The sequence below is a fragment of the Podarcis liolepis genome (assembly GCF_965112155.1).
Source record: "Podarcis liolepis genome assembly, chromosome: 14".
In the NCBI taxonomy this organism is placed as follows: domain Eukaryota; kingdom Metazoa; phylum Chordata; class Lepidosauria; order Squamata; family Lacertidae; genus Podarcis; species Podarcis liolepis.
In genome coordinates, this window is record NC_139569.1 from 49,449,312 (window position 1) to 49,471,399 (window position 22,088).

Genomic DNA, 22,088 nt, shown 5'->3' on the forward strand with positions numbered 1-22,088 from the left:
CATATAATTGAACTAACCTTTGTTCCTATTACCTTTTGCGTATGAAAATGGAATCGTGGAAAATGAACTTTGTGTCAGCCAGCACATTTGCTGTGTAATGTAAGATCTTGTGCCCTTTTGCCTCTCATTCACTATATGTTATCTGTGTCATTGTTCAATTTCTATAATTTTAAAAGACTCTCTTTTTTTTTAAGTTAAGAGATAGTGGCTCAGCCTGTTCATTTATAAACAAAGAGGAAGTGGTCAAGGCAATTCTGCTTCTTCATTTCAGTGCCCAAATGGGGGGTTGGGAGTAATTAAATAGAACTTTCGAGTGGTTATTGTAAGACTTAATCAGATTACTGGTCTGACAATGGAGCACTAAAACTAAATAGGTTAATTGTTTTAGACAAACATAAATAATCAGATTGTGGAAACCACCCCCACCACTTTGAATAATGCTTTAAAAATAACTTAAAACCTCCCTCTCCCAGAATAATGGACTTTCTTGATTAGGAGGAAAGAGAATTATTTGATGTAATTTGATTAATTAATTTTATAATGAATGATTTTAGAGTGTTGTTTATGCTGTACTTTTGTACTGTTTTATTGTTGTTAGCCGCCCTGAGCCCGGCTTCGGCTGGGGAGGGGGATATAAATAAAATTTATTATAATATTATTATTATTACTATATTACAATCCTATGCATGCATTTAATGGGGTTTATTCCTAGGTAAGTGTATGTGATTAGATGTTCAATCATGTCAAAGCACTGCCTTCCCCCCCCCCCCAAAAAAACCGCCAGGCTTTGATAAACATTCACACCATCAGACTGGAATAACCCAAGAACAAAATGAACGTATCTCAGTTTCCTCTATATTTCTGCTTTGCAAACCCTATCCAATTAGGAGCCGGAAACAGACTCTTAAGGCAGCTGTATATTTGATTAGCTCTAAAGAAGGATTCAAGACAGTACTATATTTTTCTGCTTTGTTTAGAGATGGTTAGCTGCTTGCCTCCTCTCTTTCCTGGGATGATGGAACCTCAGATGAAATTTTGTTCTAGTCCTAACAAAATGTGTTATAAGAAATAGAGACCCCTTAAATCTCTCTACTGGAATATTATTTAAATGTCCCTATATGTAATATGCGGGTGACATTCACTGTAATGGGGTGAGCTCCCTTTGCTTGGTCCCAGCTCCTGCCAACATAGCAGTTCGAAAGCACGTCAAAGTGCAAGTAGATAAATAGGTACCACTCTGGCGGGAAGGTAAACAGTGTTTCCGTGCGCTGCTCTGGTTCGCCAGAAGCGGCTTAGTCCTGCTGGCCACATGACTCGGAAGCTGTACGCCGGCTCCCTCGGCTAATAAAGCGAGATGAGCGCCGCAACCCCAGAGTCGGCCATGACTGGACCTAACGGCCAGGGGTCCCTTTACCTTTACCTCATATGTAATATGCACAGATTTACTCCATAGTAATGGCAATGTCTTTGCATGGGGCCACCTTTATTATGCCCCTTGACACTCCCAGAGTCCTTGAGATTTGCTTTTCAAATGACTAAAAAGAGATCTGGAGGATGGATGGCGGCTAACGGTTTGAGGTTGAATCCTGACAACACAGGAGGACTGTTGGGGGTGGGGCTGGACTCGCTTGTTCTGGACGGTCAGCCGCGCCTTGGAAAAGCCAAAACGCCCTTCTCCAAACCACAGAGCTTGGGCTCCTAGATGGTCTCGAGGAAGTGGGCGTGCCCGCAGAGCCCCAGGGGCGGGGCTTCTGGCCCGCGTCACGCGCCTGTGTTTGTATCTGCGCGTGTTTGGGGGCGCGGGGGGGGGGAAAGGCTGGCGCGGAGGGCGCTTCCGGCTGGCAGGGAGGAGAAGCGGCGGCGAGGCGCCACCATGCCCGTGAGTGGGGGCCACTCGGAAGGCGGGCGGCGCGGCAAGGGTTAATGGGGGGAAGGGGGCAGAAAGAGGAGAGAAGCCCCCTCGGCTCTGCCTGTCGGGGGGGGGGGCGGCTTGTCCCATTGCCTAAGAGGAGAGAAGGGGTGGGTGGGATGTTCCACTCTGTTTATGGGCGGGGGTGGAGCAGGACGTTTACGGTGCTGGAGGGTGGGGCAGGGTGTAAAAAAGAAAAAAAAAAGCACTTATTCTACTTTCTGCGCACCCTCGTAGCAGTTCTAGCCACACACACAAACACTTCGCCACAATCAACGCCTCCGCCCCCATGACAGGTCGTATGCATTGATCCCAAACCCAGCACCGGGATCATCAGACCCTGGAGAGGAATTCCCGGTGCCCACGGACTCCTGGCCACAGGCCAGCTGCGAAACCAGGCAGCTCTTTCTGCCTCGCCACCACCACACTCTTCCCCTTAATGCGATGTGCCATATGGATCCCTAGCCAGGGTGCAGCTGTTACTCTTTACCTGGGGATGGAAGCACCAGAGCTCCCTGGAGTCTCAAAATTAAGTGTCAGAATAGGGGTGCATATAGGTGGAATATAGCTACATAACTGAGCAGATGGCCTGGTGGTGCAGGGAGTACGTGGCCTCCTTTCACTTTGGCATCTAGCTCAAGTATTTTACAGTTTTCTAGTCTGCTTTTCAGTTTAATTTTCCCATCCTGCATTTTGAGGCACTTGGTGCAGACAGATGGTAATCTTCAAAGTTCTTTTCCTTAGAGTCAGCTTTCTCCTTTCATCATCACCACTCACAGGCACCTACTGGTGTTACAGTGGCTAATTTTAGAATCCACAACAGGCTGTCCAAGGAGAGACATCTCTCTCTCATCCCCACCCCCTTTCAGTTATTCAGTGCACTCTTTCTAGGATCTGGTGCTCCTTCTGTTTACAACCAAGTCAATATAGTATTGAGCAAATTCAGCACACAAAGGCTATTGCCATATGGCGAATATTCTAACCCAGTGGCTCCCAATTAGCTAATTACTGAGGACCCCCTATTTTTCAAAAGCCAATGATAGTTACCTTTACAAAGTAATTTTCTGAAAAAAATATGGGCTAGCATCTAATAAGCAAAGGATTTTAGGTATACTAAAAACCAGACTAGAGCTGAGTGATACCTAGTTTTCAACATCGTGGTATATCAGCAACTAAACATCACAAGATTCCAATATATCACAATGTCTGAAATGGGAGATTAGCGTGGGGGAGAAGGGAAGGGGCAGCCGTGGTGATAGGATGGGTGGAGGGAGGAGAGGAAATGGAGTCACATCAAGCTGCCTTCAGCGAAGATGCACATCCACTATGGCTACTCCTTCTTTCCTGCTGACTAGCTCTGCCTCAATGCCAGGGGAAGGTAGTGCCATGGTGCCTTGAAGTGAGGGTGATAAGTTGCCCTGTTCTCAAATCAGCAGCACTTATCAGCAGCATTATCAGCTGAGAGCTTCATGTGATATCGAGAGTACCTTGATATATTACTATGTATTGTCAGGTCAAAATTCTTATCGCACTATGATTTCAAAACTGATTTTGGCCAATACAGTGGTGCCTCGCAAGACTAAATTAATCCGTTCCTTGAGTCTCTTTGTCTAGCAGTTTTTTCGTCTTGCGAAGCAACCCTATTAGCGGCTTAGCGCTATTAGCGGTTTAGCGGCTATTAAAGGCTTAGCGGCTATTAAAGGCTTAGTGGATTAGCGGCTAAAAGGCTATTAGTGGCTTAGAAAAAAGGGGGGAAGCGGGGGAAAATCGGAACACTTGCAAGACGTTTTCGTCTTGCAAAGCAAGCCCATAGGGAAAATCGTCTTGCGAAGCAGCTCAAAAACGGAAAACCTTTTCGTCTAGCGGGTTTTCCGTCTTGCGAGGCATTCGTCTTGCGGGGCACCACTGTATATTGAAAAATTGCACAGCGCTAAAACAGACCATAAAATTTGTGTTATTACCATGCAGAAATAACACAAATTTAGTTGGAGCGGCAAGGAATGGGGCCGCAGACCCCCTGGGTGCGTTCTTCGTGGACCCCTAATTGGGAACCACTGCTCTAACCCATCAGAGGAGTGTTCTTGTGATGTTAGTTTTTGGTGGAAAAGGTGAGAAGAGGTAAGCAGAGGAGGCAGTGGGCACAGGCTGGATGCCATTGTGGATTGTAGAGTGAGGAGTAGAAAGATGAGGCTTGGGGATCTTTGGGTCCCCAACTGTTGTAATGGGGGATTGTGCCCTCTGTTGCTACCATTTGGATTTTTGTGGCTTGGGGACCTAAATGGTTTGGGGGAACCCTGAGAGAAATACCCAACATAGGTGGGCAAGGATTAGGGAGACCAGGGTTCAAATTCCCACTCACTGGGGCTGAAGCTCACTGGGTGACCTTGGAACAGTCACTGCCTCTCAGCCTAACCTACCTCACAAAGTTGTTGTGGGGATTAAATGTACGCCACCTTGATTGAGCCCCTTGGAGGAAAGGTGGGATATAAATGAAATAATCCTTGCAGGGAAAAGCGAGATATATTAACAACAACAACTATAATTAATAATATTCAGTAGAAAACACCTCTTTCAGCAAAGTTAGCAAACTCTGCTTTGTTGTACTCATGGCAATAACTCCCTAATATCTCACACAGCTGACCAGAGACTTAATTCACCCATCCCTAGAGGAGGAAAAGAGAAAACACAAAAAGAAACGTCTGGTCCAGAGTCCAAATTCCTACTTCATGGATGTCAAGTGTCCAGGTAACTATTATTTAAAGTGTTCTTCCTGTAAAGGACCACAGGAAACTTGTAGTAAGACAGCCTTTGGCAATCTAGTGTTCCAAAACATCTGGAGAGGCAAAGATTGCAATAAGAGATAATGGCCTGCCACTTGAATTTGCATATTAACCTCTTCTCTTCTGGAGTAAAAGTATTGCGAAGGCATATGCAGTGGATCTGTGTAATTTTCTTCATTACTTTTATCATTTATCGGTTCCCAGGAATAAAAAAGAAGCAGATTCCTTGAGAATGAATTGTAATTATTCCACTTTTTGTCTTACCTGCTTCAACATCCCAATGAGCAACAAATAACATTTGATTTATTGAAGAATTAATTTAGTCCTGTATCCTTAACAAAAAATGTTCAATGGTCTTGATAAATCCCTGATTTGCAAGATTGGTTATTCACTAACCATTTAGACAACACTAGACAATTTAATAGTCTCATAAGCAAATATTTTTAATAAATCTCATTGACCATAAAACTTTAAATATAAAGGATGTGAGGGGAATTACGGTACTTTAAGGAAAAACCAGGTACTTATTTCCTTCTGCAGTTTTGAACAATGGCATCTGCCAGTCCTGCTGGCAGAGTAACATTCACTGGTGTGGCTCATTTTTCACTTTCATTACTGAAACACTGCAGCAACTTATCAGAAGAGCTTATTCAAAAGGTCAGGTTGATGAAATAGTTTCCTCCTCCGAAAGGTTGAAAGTGTAATTAATGGGAGATATTGTGTATGTGTATCAAACCTTTTACAAGTGCTATCCAAGTACACCAGTGTTGTTTACAGACTGCAATCCTTTGTATACCTATCCCCACTGAACTTGGTGAGACTTACTCCTAAGCGTACATGAGGTTTATTACATTTTTCAGCCTGCTGCCTACATATCTAGTTTGTGCTTCTGGAATTGGCTTTTTAAGGCTAAATGTTGTCTAAGGATGGAAATGTTGCATCTGACATTCTCTCACTTGCTGCAGCAAGAGGACAAATCTTTACCTTCTATTTATCAGCTCTTCAGGTATTTGAAGAGCGTGATCATGTCTCTGTCTTCTCCAGGCTCAACAATACCCAGTACTTCAACCTCCCTCATAGCAGTCATTTCCTATACCTTGACCATCCCCACTGTCCTCCTCTGAACTCATTCCAATTTTTCTTAAATTGTGGTTCCCAAACCTAAACACAGTACTTCAGTTGAGGTCTGACTAGTGCAGAATAAAGTTGAACTGTCACTTTTTGTGACTATAGTTTTATTAATATAGCTTAAAATAGCAGCAGTCTTTTTTCAAGCAGTTTCACACTGCTGACTCATGTTCAGCTTGTCGGTGACTACAATCCTGCCATCTATTTCTACAATCAATTTAATTGTAGGGCCAAACATTGTTTGTAAAATCATACATACACCCTTTGGTTTTCCTAAGGTATGAAGCTTGTTGCATTTCTTTGAAAAGTTCTATTTTTGTTTTTGCAATTGTAAACATCTGTGATCTGTGTGACACCAGTACACATGTACAAAAACCCATTTTTTCTCATGGGCAAATGGGTTTGAGAAACACATTAAGAGTCTCTTCCTTTCTCTTCATAAATGAGCCCTGTAACTGAAATACACTGACTGTCTGACCATTGGCACACACTCTGAGAACAACTTCAGAGCATGTCTCTTTTTATTAAATTAAGTTGTACAGGGGAAGAGACCCAGATTCAAGGTACCAAGCAGTTATGGACAGCACTTGGTGGCCTTAAGAAACCAACTCACTTGTACCAATAGTAACACAGAGGCAAGAAAGACCTGAGAGGGCAATGCACATTATTTGACATCCCAGTCTAGCATTAGGTAATATGTTGGACACTCAGTGTAGTATCAGTGTGTAAGTCCATTGGAATGAAAAAATATGCTTTTTAAAATTCAGGATGCTACAAGATCACCACAGTATTCAGCCATGCTCAGATAGTGGTGCCCTGCGTAGGATGCTCGACTGTCTTGTGCCAACCAACAGGAGGCAAAGCCAGACTCACAGAAGGTAGGGGAAAACCACCTTGCTCCTTTAATCAGGCTTCTTCTGCGCAGATACACCATTTATGCCATGACCTTGGTATTCATTAACACAGGCAGCTTATTCAGGCAGTCTATGTGTTGAAATAAATTGTTGATTTTATCTCCTAATGTATTTGTAGATTTCAGAATTTCCCAGCCTGCTGGCTGGGACTTATGAGGAACATATGGTGGGGACCAGATTTGGGAAGGCTGTTCTAGAGCCATAGGGATTACCCATAGTTCATTGATTCAACACATGCATAAAGTATTAGCTTCAGTCCCTGTCATCTTCAATTAATGGCTTTTGGATAGCAGAGCCAAGAAAAACCTGTGCCTGAAACGAACAGAAGAGTAAATATTGGGCTAGATAGATCAATGGTCTGACTCGGTATGTGGCAGATTGGTTTGCTCAGTTCTGCACAAAACAGCTTTAATGTTAATGATTGGGCATGCATCTGGAAATAAACATCTTCAACCATTGAAGGGGGTAGGGTTGTTGTTTTTTGGCAGAATTTAGAACACAGCATTAAAATTCTTCTCAGAAACAAAAAGTGGGGCATCAGCACTTGAGGAAAAGCATATAATAAGCATATATAAGGCAGGGCCTTGGATGTAGGGAGTGGCTGGCTAGAAGACTCAAGTTTTCTGGAATGCCAACCAGTCCACACACATTTAGCAGAAATTGCCGCTGATCAGTGCCTAGTCTGGATGGAAGGTCAGGGGAATACGCCATTTCTTAAAATTCTGTTCATTCTAGTGTGGCTAAAGTTGAATCACAAATGCAAAGGCTCTTAAAAACCTAGATGAGCAAATGGGTTCAATGTTAAACGAGATTCTCAGCTGGCAGAATTGCAGCTTGGCAAAATTCCCAGAACTATTAAGTCCAGAGGTGCCGTTGAAGTTAAAATTCTTAACCGAAAGATTTCCTAGTTGTTGAGCTACTCTGCATTTCAATAGGTAAAAATATTCTAAAGGTAAATTAACTGAGTGCAGTTCAATTATGGGAGATAACACACTAGGATGGCAAGGCAGGGGGCAGTGAGAGTTGAATTTCTTTAAAGGGAACTGAGAATATGATATAAATATCAGTCATTCTGGCAGGGGGTGGGGGGAATCCCTACAGGGAGACAGAAAGAATATAAGCATTAATGCAAGTTTCCCAATGAGAACAATTTGACAAGGGAAACTCTGCACACTTGGATATTTACAAACACGAACATCCGCTGGGGTTATTTTACAAGTAGGAGCTTTGATTTTCATGTCACTGTCTGCAGTCTTTATAAGCTCTTTGGATCTCATGTATGGTACTATTTCTTTACAGGTTGCTCATTTAGAAGAAAGCAACACTGAAGAATTCCTGTGCTGCTGTAAATGATACCACTGGAAGCCTTATGTTTGATAGTGCTGCTTAATCTAGCAAGTTAATTATGTCTAGCTGTGGGGTGGGGTTTTGTGCAGATTTTGTGTATATGCTTAGGGGTAACCAAACTCTATTTTTATAGCTTTTATTATACAATGAACCTTGAATGAATAAGGCTGTTAATTATGTCATTTGAATGCATTTAGTGCATTTTTCTTCGCAGTAACAACCGGCTGATCACTATGGTGAAGAAATTCAAATGCCAGTCTTTAAAAAAAACTTCATTAAGAAGGGAACAGTTTTTATATTTTAACCCTGCTGGTTTTGCAGCTATAGGGCCTAGTCTTCTTGGAACTTCTGATTTGCAAATCTCCACTGAAATGAATAAAAGCTATGCAAGAAGAAACATAGCTTACCAGTACTTGGGAAGGACTGTAGCTCCATGGCTGAACATCTGCTTTGCATGCAGTACCCAGCACCCATAGGTGGGGCCGGGAGAGACGACTCCTTGAATTCCTGGAGAGCTGCTGCCAGTCAGTATAGACAATTTATGTTAAGATAAGTAATTCTACTTACTTCCAGCTGTGGGTCCTCCACCTCGATCCCGATTCTCCTCAAACGATTCGGGATGTCCCTCCCCGTTTCATGGATGCAAAAGATCAAGATTATATATTAAACGCCATTGCTGTGCTCTGGTCTCAGAAAAACCCTCAAGGATCCCTCCTTTTTCCTCCATTCTTCTTATTTCCTATAGAAAAAGAGCACCAGTTCAGAATCAGACCAATGCAGGGAAGATAGGCCTATGAATGCTTCCTCTCTTGCTGTGAAGCCAGCAGAGAGAGGTGTCACAATGTGGCATGGAGATTAGGCCAAGGAGGCCACAGGAAAAGGATTATTACTGAGCCAAGTGGAACAATGGTCTGACTCAGTATAAGGCAGCTTCCTAGGTTCCTATTGGTTTATTGTTTTGGTAGTCTTGCCCAGAAAAAGTTCACAAAAGATGCTGATCCTATTTCCTGGCTGGTCAACTAACTACACAGCACTTGACAAATGTTTTCAGAACCGGCTTGCGTTGCTGTGTGCCTCCCTGTTGATACAATGCAGTGCCCTTGTTAACTTTTCTGATTTTTTTTAATGGGGAGGCACTGTCGTTCAGTGTTAGATCACATGCTTCGCATGCAGACAGCAGATGAAGGAAAAGAAGATGGAGAGCTTCTCTGCCCGTCAGAGGAAGCAGCAGTGAGCTAGTTGGGTAAATGGACTGACCTAGTAGACAGCAACTTCTCATGTTCTTGTACTCAAATTGATTATCCATTTGGGAGAGCATGGGACTCTTAATCTCAGTCGTGGGTTTGAGCCCCAAGTTGGGCAAAAGATTCCTGCATTGCAGGGGGTTGGACTAGATGACCCTTGGGGTCCCTTCCAACACTACAATTCTATGATTCTATAGACTGTTTTCTGCCTCTTGAACTGCTGTTTATAGCCTGTACTGCATAGTCAGCAGAATGACATGCACTTCACTAGTTCTGGTCAGTAGAGCAAATAATGACCCACAGTACTAAAACCAGAAATGCAAGTTGCTGCAAGGAGTACTAAATTGTGGATTGGTGTTATGGCGGTTGCATTTCTGACTGGTTTGAGTATTTTATCAGGCATTAAGAGAATTCACTGCAGATTAACTTTAATCATAATTACTACAGCCTGTGTCTTATTCCTTACTTGGTAATATTCAAAACATAAGTCTCAAAACCATCATTAGAGGTTCACAGGCCTCCTTCCAAGTTGGAAGCGTTTTAGTTGATCAGTAGTTGTCTCTTTCCTCAACTAAAGCTGTGTTTTGTGCTTTTTTAATTTGTCTGCATTAGAATCAATAAACTGCTTGATATGAAATCTGAACGTGTGAGCTGCCTTACTGCACTTCTTAAAAAGTTAACCTGTCTTGCTTTATCCAAGGAATTGTTAATTTAGGTAAATGTATAAATTGTAGTTACACATTCATTTGTGAACCAGTTTGTGTTGGTTTAGCCCCAGCAAAGAAACTCTGTGCTTCTTTAGGGGCTATTTCAAAAGTTTCAAGATGACACACTCTTGTGACTAACAGTGGATGGGGGGCTTCTTAAAGAAGCTTCCAGTTAAGGACACTCCCCCCCCCCCACTGTCTTACTTTCCGGTCCTTCTATACCTCTGTCATCCCTATGCAGTTTTTACAAATGTTGCTCTGCACTTCTTAAAACTACATGAAAGCAAGATAGCTGTTGTCCCAGATTCCAGAATTTACACCTCTTGCCAAAAAGGGGGCAAATGCAATTGAACATGATGTAGCACCCATTGCCACTTGAACTTTGTCAACAACATAAAGTATTTATTGGTTAAGGCATACAAAAAGGCTAGTCAATAATAAAAGGATCAAAATAGGCATTTTACATAAGCATAATTAGTTCAGCCAAATTTCAGATCGCTGGAGAAAAGGCAGGGGCAGGAGAAAAAGAAACATTTAACATGATTTATATAAGGATCATTGTGACAGATCAATCATTTAGCACCAGCCCGTCTGAACCTCATACCCTTTAAGTTTTGTACTACAATTCCCATCAGCCCCAGGACTCCACTCTTAGAACTAGCAGGTATGACTAAAAAAGTGAAGAAGATGGTGCACCAGGCTCTCAGAGGAATTCTAGGCTAATAAAACAACAACAAAGGACCATCTTGGATATGCTTTCTAGAGAAGAGCAAGTAGAAAGAAAAAATGTCAGGTGCAGCCTCAATCTATGCATATTCACTTGGGAGCACGTCTCATATATTCAACAGGGCTTACTCCCAAGTAGATGCACATAGGAGTGAAGCTTTTAAATAAATGTAAACTTCTCTTAAAGCTTTCAAATGGCTGTTTCCTACACTTCACAAATAATACACGCAGTAAAGTGTTGACTGGCAGGGAGCAACATTGGCAGCCTATTGTGATCATGCCTACCTGAAACCAACTACAATTTTGCTATTGTGAAGCAAACATGACATCAAAATTCCACACACACACCCGACTACCTTCAAGTCTAGGAAATTATTACTGGGTGGGCAAGTTCTTAAACTATTAAAAGCAAAATAGCAGCACCCGACATAAACTTAAGAGTCTCTTGTAAAGTCAATCCCACCATAACTGCAGGATTTATTACCTTTCTGTACTTTGCATCAATGTTACTGAAGTGGAGGGTTGAGCCCTGCTAACGGTTCCAGCAAGAAGGGGAAGGAGGTCCTTTGACTGTCCCTAAGGGGCTGATGGGAATTGTTGCTCTTAGGAGCTCAGTCCCTGCTGCCTTTCTCTGTCTGTTATTGAGAGCTGGCACCCAAAAGCAGGCATAGCAGAACCAAAACCCTGCATGATTAATGGACCTCTGTTGCTCTCCTGCTGTCTTGGCACAACTGTACTTGAGTCAAGCGGTGCCTGTGGCAGTCATCCCCTGGGTTTTCGCCACTCCTGTCTAGGCCTAGGTGATGTATCAATACATTGCCCAAGACCAATATGAGGGCTGTGATGGCAGTTTCATCAGGCGGTATATTCTGAGTGAAACGGTTGCTGCTCCCAAGTGCCCAGCGTGCCGAAGGAGAAACAAGCTGCAGCCAGGTGCTGTAGGCAGAGGGACTCAGGAGCAGCGGTGGTTTCACTTGCAATATACCACCGGGTGAAACTGCCACCGTGCTCTGGCCGAAGGCAGAGGCAGCCTTGTGAATGGAGCTTCCCAGGCTCTGGGTGCTTGGCTACTGTCACCCAGCTGCTTTCGTCTGGGAGGGTGAGCTGCATCTTTCCTCCAGGGGTGGTTGGTCACCCAGGAGTAAAGACCCGGCACGCTCGCTGGGGTGTAGGGGAAAGCAAACGGAACGAGCCTGACAGGCTCTGTGCGCTTGGCTACCTACCACCTGGCTGCCTTCACCCAGGAGGGTGGGGTGTGTCTTTCCCCCCAGAGTGGTCTTTCATCCCAGGAGAAAAGACACAGTGTGACTACTTGCTTGGGTGAAGGCAAAGGCAGGCAAACGCACCGATCCTGACAGACTCTGCACTTGGCTACCACTGTCTGGCTGACTCCCTCCATCCCCAGTGTCTGACAAGAGGAACAAGCTGCATTGGCCTCAGCTCCTGGCCAATGCAGCTTGTTCCTCCCTCTGTTTCAACATGATGGTGTATCGTCAGATCGGGATGTTTGGCTGGTACATCACAATGTTGAAAAGCTGGCATCGGCCAGCCCTACCCCTCTCAATCTTTCAAATACAACAGTGAAAGTTAAAAGTCAATTTCTCAATTAAGATCAGAGAATGAAGAAGTGAAATGATGTGATTGGCAACTAGATTTGGCTTTAGGTGGCAAAAGTTACCACTGCTCACACTTTTGGCAACTTGCACCCGAAAAATACCTTTAATGAGAGTTTGCTTGACCCACATGGCTGCTTCCCTGAGTAGCGAGTTTGAATGCAGCACCACCAACATAGAATGGGGACATGCCTTTGCAATATGATGCTTTCAGTGCTATGGACACCTGTCAGCATATATAGCTTTCCACATTTCTTTTGGAACCTTGTTTAATCCTGTAAGGAGCTGCTTTTAACAGTGTACTGTGCCAACTTATCCTGTTCAAATTCCATTGCAATCTTTAAGGCAATGCTGCTAAGGGAAACAGACTGCATATTACAAATAATTGTGACCACCACACCCTTGGGTGGCACCAGTGGGCCACTGTTTGAAGCTGCAGAGTCTGGCTCTTCAGGAAGAATGAGCAGGACGCTGCTTGCACCCACTGCCCCACCCGTGTGGTAGGCATAGTGTCGCTGCCGCCTGCAGAAGCCATATTCCTGCTTATTCTCCACCACACTCCACGCCATCCCATATTTAACATCTTTGTCCCCAGGTGCTTTTGTGTTTGGAACTGGCCTCCACATCATCGCTACGGTGCCAGGTTTGAGATAACCAGGAAGGAGTCCAGCAGCGAGGTTTTCCAGCTGTCCAAGTTGATAGCCATACAGCATAGCGTTGCCAAATTTAAGAAGGTCGCTCACTGTGGAGAGGAAGCCACCACCAGCCCACTTGTAGGAGTTGTCCACGTAGGGTGCATTGACCAGACGGCCTTTTTTGTTGTGAATGTAGTTCCTGGAGGGGGAAGCAAGAAGGATGGTCATCCACAAGGAAAAGTAAGCAACTATTTTATTCAAATGTGTCACAGGCAAACTTCAGAAATTGCACACGAGAAGAAAGCAAAAGATGGCGATAACCCAGGCAATGGCAAACTTGGACCTCCAAATGTTTTGGGACTACAACTCCCATCATCCCTAGCTAACAGGATCAGTAGTCAGGGATGATGGGAGTTGTAGTCCCCAAAACATCTGGAGGGCCGAGTTTGCCTATGCCTGTGATAACCAGTGCAATGTTTTTTTTCAAATGGGGAAGCTTTGCCCAATTAACAAGCACCACTCAGCTATTTGCTGGATTCACCACTGCTTGGTTCCACATTTTGGCATGGAGCTGCTTTACTATGAAAGGTAAGAGGACAAGTTGCACTAGAACACCAGAAAGGAAACAAGGCTATCAGTACTCTAGCCACATTATTGTACTGGTGAAGGCTAGACCTCCAAGTACACTGATGAGCCTCTTGGGCAGTAAAGCTCTTGTATGCATTCAAGGCCAGCCCTACTTCACTGTAAAGTAATGAAGATACCTCAAAACTCGGTCCCTCCAAATCTGAAATCTAGGTGAGAACCCTTCCTCACAGCTTTCTGAATTAAAAGACACACAGCAAAAATGCCAGTAAACAGCTTGCCAGCCATGGAAACTCTAAGAAACTGGAGGATTTCGAGGGCTGTGGAACTGTAGGTATGAACAAATTTAAGCACTGTTAACTTGGCTGCATTATGATCTTAGATCTAGGCCAAAACTCACTCTGCTTCTTATACTTGGCTCTTTGAAAAAGGTATGACTACAAAAAAGGTACGTAGAATGGTACCTCGGGTTACAGGCGCTTCAGGTTACGTGACTTTGGGTTGCGCACTGTGCCGAACCCGGAAGTACCGGAACAAGTTACTTCTGGGTTTAGGCGCTCGCGCAGAAGCGCTAAATCGTGCTATGCGCAGAAGCGCCGAATCGTGACCCATGCATGCACAGACGCGGTGCTGCGGGTTGCAAACGTGCCTTCTGCATGGATCACTTTTGCAACCCGAGGTTCACTGTACTATCATCTCACAGCCTTGGATCATGTAAATACAAAGAGAACCACAAGGTGGCAGTGAACTCTGATTTTAGAACATCACTCCCAGACATGCTGAAGCATTACATTAAGCTTATCGGCTCCCCTTAATTTTGCTTGGAATTATGTGAACTGCTACATATGATTTATTTTCATTTATAAAAATTAAGGGCTTGTCCATTTTCCTCAAGTCACTGTCCCTAACAATTTTTCCAAAATATAAGCTTCTTAACACTAAACATCCACAATGTTCCCTGTGACATGTCCCCTGGGAATTGTCCATACTTTCTAACAGCAATAGCTGTGCCATTTTTACTTTTTGTGAGGGTGTGAGGGAGTTTCTTTCTAAACAGTTGATTAACACAACATATTGCTTTTGATCTCTTAATAATTTGTAATTAAAACTCCTGCTCATCCGGGGATCATTGAATGGCTAGCATTAAATGGGCACTATGGAGGGGGGGGGGAGAGAAGGGTACCCAAGGCATGGGAACTATTGGAAACCATTAATCAGGGCTATTCCAAACTTTAAAATGTTTCTACAGAATTTAACTCAATATTTAACTAAATTTTAAGAATTGGCAGTGTGGTGTAGTGGTTAAGAGCGGTAGTCACGTAATCTGGGTAACCGGGTTCGCGTCTCCGCTCCTCCACATGCAGCTGCTGGGTGACCTTGGGCCAGTCACACTTCTGTGAAGTCTCTCAGCCCCACTCACCTCACAGAGTGTTTGTTGTGGGGGAGGAAGGGAAAGGAGATTGTTAGCCGCTTTGAGACTCCTGAAGGGGAGTGAAAGGCGGGATATCAAATCCAAACTCTTCTTCTTCTTCTTTATTACCTGCACCAACTACTAATTCTTCATCTTGTTCTAAAGCAGCCCTCCCCAACCTGATGCCTGTAGTTTTGGACTACAACTCCCATCAGCCCCCAACAGCATGGCCATATGGCATAGGGAGTAAACAGTGCTTTCTGGCTTCCATAACGGTGTCCCATTGTGCCAGAAGCAATTCAGTCATGCTGGCCACCTGCCGCGGAAAGCTGTCTGCAGATAAAAGCCGGCTCTCTCGGCCTGAAAGCGGAGATGAGTGCTGCACCCCCTAGTCGATTTTGACTGGACTTAACCATCCAGGGGTCCTTTAGTATGGTTGTGCTGCTGGGAGTTGTAATCCCAAACATCTGGAGGGCACAAGGTAGGGGAAAACTGAGCTATGCACAACTCCAACGGAGCCAATAACTGCTCAGTTGTGAATGAGAGAAAATAAGGCTGTTGCAGAGGGGACATGCCATATAAAGATACACAAGTGCTTCTGTCAGTGTCAGTGGAACCCAGATTGCTGTGGATATTCCAAAGAACATATTTTATTAAGCCAAAATAAATGAACAGCAACTGTTGCAAGCCTATGGGACATGACTGCATGGAAGTTTACCTCGCTCTGTTGTATATAAGGGGCTCATTATCATCCAATCCTGTTGCCAGCATATCCAGGTCACTAAATATTTTCAGCATGTAGTCTGTGAATTTCTGACCAGAGGCTCTCTCCACAACAGCACTCAGAAGAGTAAATCCATGAGTTGAATACAAAAACTGGCTACCTTGAAGGGAAGAAAGGTACATTTTATACATAGTTTATGCTGTGAGACTGGAGAAACCAGTATAAGTTGCAGTTTCAGCTCAATTTGGGGAGACCACTTGAAGCATCCATTGTGTTGAACATCCATTTGTTTGATTTGTTCATTGCAAACAGCTGAAGGTCTGTAAATTTTGATAATAAACCAATTTGCAATGGGGGGTTGAATAATTTCGATTGCAACTGTATACTCACTCTTTGGAACATAGGAAGCTACCTTATATAGAGTCAGACTATTGCCTATCTAGATCCAGACTGTCCACACAGACTGGCAGCAGCTCTCCATGGTTCTTCTCAACCACACCAGAAAATGGTAAGAATCTAAGCAGAGACCCTCTGCATGAAAGAATGGGGCTTTATTTCCTCCTCTTCAGATCCCCACAGAACAGACAGAGATATCTTTCATGCAAACAGTGGAAGATACCAAACTTAAAAGAGGAAGAGTATAGAAATAAAGACCTACTTCAAAATGAAAATGGAGTAGGCAAAGATAGTCAAACCTTTTTCTTAATGAAAAAGTAATGTTGAAACAACCAAGTTATGTGAGCTTCCATAAGGCATACTTGACAACACAGCTGTACTAAACAGTTTGGATTAAATGTACAACTCACCTGGTTTAAAGAACAAAGGATCGTTTTTAAATAAGTTCAGTGAATCAATCACATTATCAAATTTTTCTTTCAAATAATATTCTTTATGTTCAAACTCTGATTTTTTCTTTTCACTTTTGGAAGGTTTGCCTTCGTGTTCCAGCTTGGCTTTAGCAAAGTCAGTTTTTTCAGAGACTTTGTCTTCTTTCTCTCTGTCAGATGTTGTGATATCTTTTGTAGCCTTCAGGGTTCTGTTGGCCTTTTCCTTCTCTTCTTTTACTTTGGAAATATCTTTCTCATAATGGCGAATCCCACTTAACTGTGAAGTGAGCAGTCTTGTTGTAATGGTGACCTACATTTTAAAAAGACATCAGCTCAAGTAAACAGTGGAGTGATACCACATGCTATCATCAACAAAAACTTTCCAACATTTGGGGTGGGGACTTGTCAATGACAATCCATTGATCTGCTGACACTTAACTAGCCTTGCTAAAGTCAGCAGGACAACAGAGGGATGCCCCCCATCCCAATAAAGAAAGCTATATTCCTACTACATGTGCTTCATTCTTCTTAACAAGAGAGTTATTGTGTGTTAGTCACTATTAAACATGTTACAGATGACTGGATATCCAAGAAATTCCATCAGACCACCACTTAACGCTGGTGAATGGCCTCATTTACCTTTTCACCTTCATATTCTTTTTCAGGAAATTCTGGAACATACTTCTGCACTGGAGCATCTAAATCCAGCTTTCCTTCCTCCCACAACTTTGCAACAGCAACCATAGTCAGAGGTTTGCTAATGCTTGCAATTCGCAGGACGGTCTCTGGCTTGCAGAGCACACGGTTCTCCACGTCAGCATAACCCATTCCTTTAAGGGAATAAGCAGATTACTGTCAAGTGGTGTTTTGTGCACTGGAATGCCTCAGGCTCTTTGAAAACCAAAAGATCAAGTTGTTTGAGGCTGCGTACACACCATATCTTTAAAGCACATTACTTCCCCCAGAGAATCCTGGAAACTGTTAAGGGTGCTAGGAATTGTAGCTCTGTGAGGGATAAGCTACAGTTCCCAGGATTCTTTGAGGGAAGCAATATGCTTTACTGGATGGTGTGTATGCAGCCTAAGACTTCTCAAAGACTTTTTGATAATTTCCTCTTCTCAAGACAGACAGATGTGAGTTAGGCATAATATCTAGCTTTGGTCTGTTTGCACATCAAATGAATAGCAGCACTTCATTAACATCCATGATAAGAGATATTGTGTGTGGCAAACATGTTTGTTCCAGTATCAATACAAAGTTATCAAGTCTAGGAAGGGAGAATGGCTACCACATTGAGCTCTGAGGATGCATGAGAGGGCTAGAAAGAAACCCAAGGAAACAAATGTTTTTTAACAAAAACATAGATGCCATTTAAGATCCTAATTGGAGCTGGAGAGAGGAAGAGCAAAGTTGAAAAGAGACAACGTATCAGAGTTCAAATAAATGTTTGTTGTCCTGAGAAGTGATTATACAGGTCACAGTACAAGTTAGACCTGCCCAAGCCGGATTAAGGGATGGCACCTCCCTGTGGCAAGCAAACATCTTCAAGAGGCCTTGCCAAGACTACACAAAAACCTTAAAAGCTCAGCCCAGAATTGAGATATTTCTAAACTAAAAATACCAATCTCTTCAGACATTAATGGGCTTTAATATTTCACATGATGGACTTACTCTAAATGCTAAAGTTAAGTTACAAATTTAAAATTTTGAAAAGTGATTTTCGACGGTACAAAATATTTTTTTAATGTGATCCCACTGAGATCCCAAGATGAAATTTTGCAGGTAGCTTTTAGAAATATGAGATAATATTTTTTGGAAAATGTTAATCATATTACTTTTTTAAAGAAAAAAGCAGCGAGTGGTGGCAAGACGAGGGATATCATTCTTTAAAATACTTTAAAAATATTTTAGCATCTAGCACAGCACATTACAATTGCTAAAACAATAATCTAATCCTGGCTGCTTGTTGTTGTTTTTTAAAATAACTATCTCTACATTTAACTATAAAACCTATTTAATTAGCTTTTAAAAATACATCAAGATCCTCATGAATTTCAAGTAGTCCATGACAAGGGATATTGGGAATCATTGCCTGAATTCATTCTGAAGTTAAATTAATGTGCACCACAGGCATTTTTTAAAAAAGGATTAACACATAAATGGAAAGAATAAGTTAAACTTAGTTTTGAGAAGTAGTTATTAAGAAGGGGTACAACCTTTCCTGCCACAGAGAAAAATAGGTGACTGGGTGAAACTGCAATGGCATAGTCACGCCCATTTATTTCAGTACAGACAACTTGGACACACACCACAAGATACATTTTGCATCATATTCATTATTTAAATACAGCAGAGGTAAATGTGTGGGTAACCCAGCTGAAATAGGAGGGCATACAGCACTTCCTTTTTCGCATCAGAGTGAGCTCCTCTGAAAGGGTTTTCATAGCTAAATGTGCAAAGCGATGCTGTGCAGAAGCTTCTGGTGCTGGATAAGTTGCTGTGATGCCACACAAGTGTTTACAAAGCTTGCCTTGGGCAGCAGGTCAAGCGAGAAGCAGGTAAACCCACAGCTAATGGGGTAAGAAGAAAGTGGATAAAGCAGTGAATCAAAATACAGGAACGCAGGAGGGAAGGGTTGATGGTGCAGGCCGAGGCCTGATGAAACAAAGAGCAGAGTAAGCAGCTAGTTCAGCAAAGGAGGAACTGGTCTCAGAAGCTCAGAGAGGGCCTAAAGGAGGAGGCTGCATGCTGTTGAGAAAGGGAAGAGGTAGTGCCAAACAGCTGGGAAGGCAAGAGCCCAAGTTGCTAAAGGAAGCAGGACAGAAAGGGTGGACAGAAGAGAACGTTTTGGAAGCAACGGGACTAGAGAACCAAGCAGGCGCCGTCACCTTGCCAGATCTTATTCCATCACAACAGCATTAGGACAGGAAAAGCCACACCTGGGAAAATCCTTGTTTCTATCCTATGTGTACCGCTAACACAGGATTTTAAATGTTATTTTAATAGTCTTTGTATTATGAATATACCGTTGGTTAAAGTGGTATTTTAAAAACACTCCCCACCCCCAGGCCTTAGGGAATTGATGGGAACCCAAAACAGGGAAACAAGGCCCAAGAACAAAAAGGGGAAGAGGGGAAAATTCACCAGTGTGGCATCTTAAAAGGATATTACCCACCAGCGAGCATACACACGATCCCACTCCATTCCTGCTAGCAGCCAAATGATAGCGGAATTATAACTGACAGGCATGGCAGGAGAATACTGTTGCTCCAGAGGAATGAGGAAGCTGGCTAGCCAGCCAGCCATCCTGTGAACATTACTGACTTACATCACAAACCTGTATTTGTGACTTACTGACTTACATCACAAACTTATGTTTCTCCTCAAATTTTGTATTTGCATAGCTTTCCTCCCCTCTGCATCCTCAAAAGAGCTATAGAAATTATATTAATGAATGATAATCTTAAATGTAATTTTTTTTTAATATAAAGACAACCCCTGCCCCTGCATACAAGAAGTCTTTGACAAACAATAAAAACACATTAATCCTCACTTACCTTCTAACCAAATTTCTTTGCCATCTACAGAAACTCCAGCTACTATTCCAGGTGCTCCCACTTCATCCTATTGGAATAAAATACAACTTTGACTTTCTGAATTCTCTTAATCCTTCTGACGCGCCAATCCTAAGAGTGTGTCTTAAAACCCCCCACAACCATTTAAATCTCATTTAATTCCATTAAAGCCACATACCCTTGCCCACATCAATGGAGGTGGAGAAGAAACCACCCGCTTCCTCCTTCCCCAAGCCAAAATTTTGCTAACTGGATCACAATTTTATTCTCTGTGTTAGTTATCAGATATATTTACTCAGGCCTTTGGAGGCACCAGTGCTGCATATGCTTCAGAGTCTTGAGGACTTTTCTCTTGTGCTAGTTTAGTTTAACGTCAATACGATTTTAAAGATTTGTTTATTTTTATTGCAAGGGGTTTATAGTATGCTGTAAACGACCCTGCAATCTTCAGATGAAGGGTGGTCTAGAAATAGACTAATCAGAATTTGGTGGGTGCAAAGTGAGCAGAAGATTCTCATGAGGATTCTCTATTCTGTCTTGGTCAGACTCCAACTGGGTAAGTGTCCAGTTCTGGGCACCACAATTTAAGGATATTGACAAGCTGGAACATGTGCAGAGGAGGGTGACCAATATGATAAAAGCTGTGGAAACCAAGCCTTATGAGGAAAGGTTGAGGGAGTTGGGATCTGACAGCCATCTTCTAATATCTCAAAGGCTGGAAGATGGAGCAAGCTTGTTTTCTGCTGCTCCAGAGAGCAGGAACCTGAACCAATGGATTCAAATGCCAAGAAAGGAGATTCCAACTAAACCATAGGAAGAACTTTATAACTGTAAGAGCTGTTCAACAATGGAATGGACTACCTCAGAAGGTAGTGGATTCTCCTTTATTGGAGGTTTTTAAAGAGAGGTTGGATGCCCATCTGCCAGATTCTTTTGCTGTGATTCCTGCATTGCAGGGGGCTGGACTAGATGACCCTTGGGTTCCCTTCCAGCTCTATAATTCTATATACTTGTACTGCACACTTAAGGCATCCCATGCAGACGGGGGACTAAATTTTTATCATAGTTTATGCTATGTAAATTCAGAACTTTGCCGTTCGGTCCTTAAGAACAAAACAAAGCCGGGCGGCGGCGGCGGCGGAATAAACTTTGGCCCTCGGCCCCTCCCCGCCTTCCCACCTTCAGCCGCTGGAGCAGGTCCCTGCTGCTGGCCACGGCCCGGGCGAAGCCCTTCTCCGGCCGAGGGCCCTCCCGCTCTTCCTCGCTCCCCACAGCCGCCGCCGCCGCCGCCGTCAGGGCCAGCCCCAGCCCCACGGGGCCCAGCCGCCAGCGGCTCCCGCGAGAGGGCGGACTCCATGGCGCCCCCGGCCCGCCGCTCCCCGGGCGCCTCACGGGCAGCAGGACCCTCCGCGCTGCCGCCAGCCCTCGCAGCATGGCCGGCCCAGAGCTGCCTCGCTCGCTCGCCCGGCTCCGGCCTAGGCCCGCGTTGCTAGGAGACGCGCCAGGCAGGAGCAGGAGCCCCCCGAGGGCATCGAGCGGAGCCGGCCGCAATCAGACAGCGCAGGAGCCCATCGAGCGCATCGAGCGGAGTCTTGCGGGGCTTGTTTTATCCCTGCGGAGAGTCCCATTGGATTCTCACTGTGCCAAACAGCCAGCTCTCCCTTCTGTATTCATCAGTGCCTGCCTTCTTTCTTTCTTTCTTTCTTTCTTTCTTTCTTTCTTTCTTTCTTTCTTTCTTTCTTTCTTTCTTCCTTCCTTCCTTCCTTCCTTCCTTCCTTCCTTCCTTCCTTCCTTCCTTCCTTCCTTCCTTCTTAGTATACTCAACATATCTCCTGAGTGTGCAGTCCCATTCATCTATTACATTTAGAATTATCCAACGTTTTAGATTTATCCAGCGTTTAGATTTATTAAGGTTTTTATCCAAATGCGATTTGGATTTTAAACGCAGTGTAAGGTAGTCTCT

General features: G+C 43.6%; 2 protein-coding genes across 3 annotated transcripts; one reads left to right on the plus strand and one right to left on the minus strand.

The window, feature by feature from the left end:
• Positions 1 to 1,816: 1,816 nt before the first annotated feature.
• Positions 1,817 to 9,959, plus strand: RPS27L (ribosomal protein S27 like). Its single transcript, XM_083476063.1, has 4 exons — positions 1,817 to 1,879; positions 4,546 to 4,654; positions 6,585 to 6,695; positions 8,031 to 9,959. The coding sequence occupies exons 1-4, from the start codon at positions 1,874 to 1,876 to the stop codon at positions 8,057 to 8,059; spliced, it is 255 nt and encodes an 84-aa protein (XP_083332189.1). The 5' UTR covers positions 1,817 to 1,873; the 3' UTR covers positions 8,060 to 9,959.
• Positions 9,960 to 10,404: 445 nt separating this feature from the next.
• On the minus strand, positions 10,405 to 21,574 carry LACTB (lactamase beta). 2 transcript variants are annotated; one of them, XM_083475837.1, is made up of 6 exons: positions 21,305 to 21,574; positions 20,108 to 20,174; positions 17,190 to 17,380; positions 16,530 to 16,860; positions 15,718 to 15,883; positions 10,405 to 13,202 (listed from the first exon to the last, which is right to left on the minus strand). In XM_083475837.1, exons 1-6 carry the CDS (start codon positions 21,557 to 21,559, stop codon positions 12,638 to 12,640), a joined length of 1,575 nt encoding a protein of 524 aa, XP_083331963.1. In that variant the 5' UTR covers positions 21,560 to 21,574; the 3' UTR covers positions 10,405 to 12,637. The 2 variants fall into 2 exon arrangements, with proteins under 2 accessions (XP_083331963.1, XP_083331964.1); XM_083475838.1 differs by lacking the exons at positions 20,108 to 20,174; positions 21,305 to 21,574 and adding an exon at positions 19,726 to 19,878.
• Between the last annotated feature and the right edge of the window lie 514 nt (positions 21,575 to 22,088).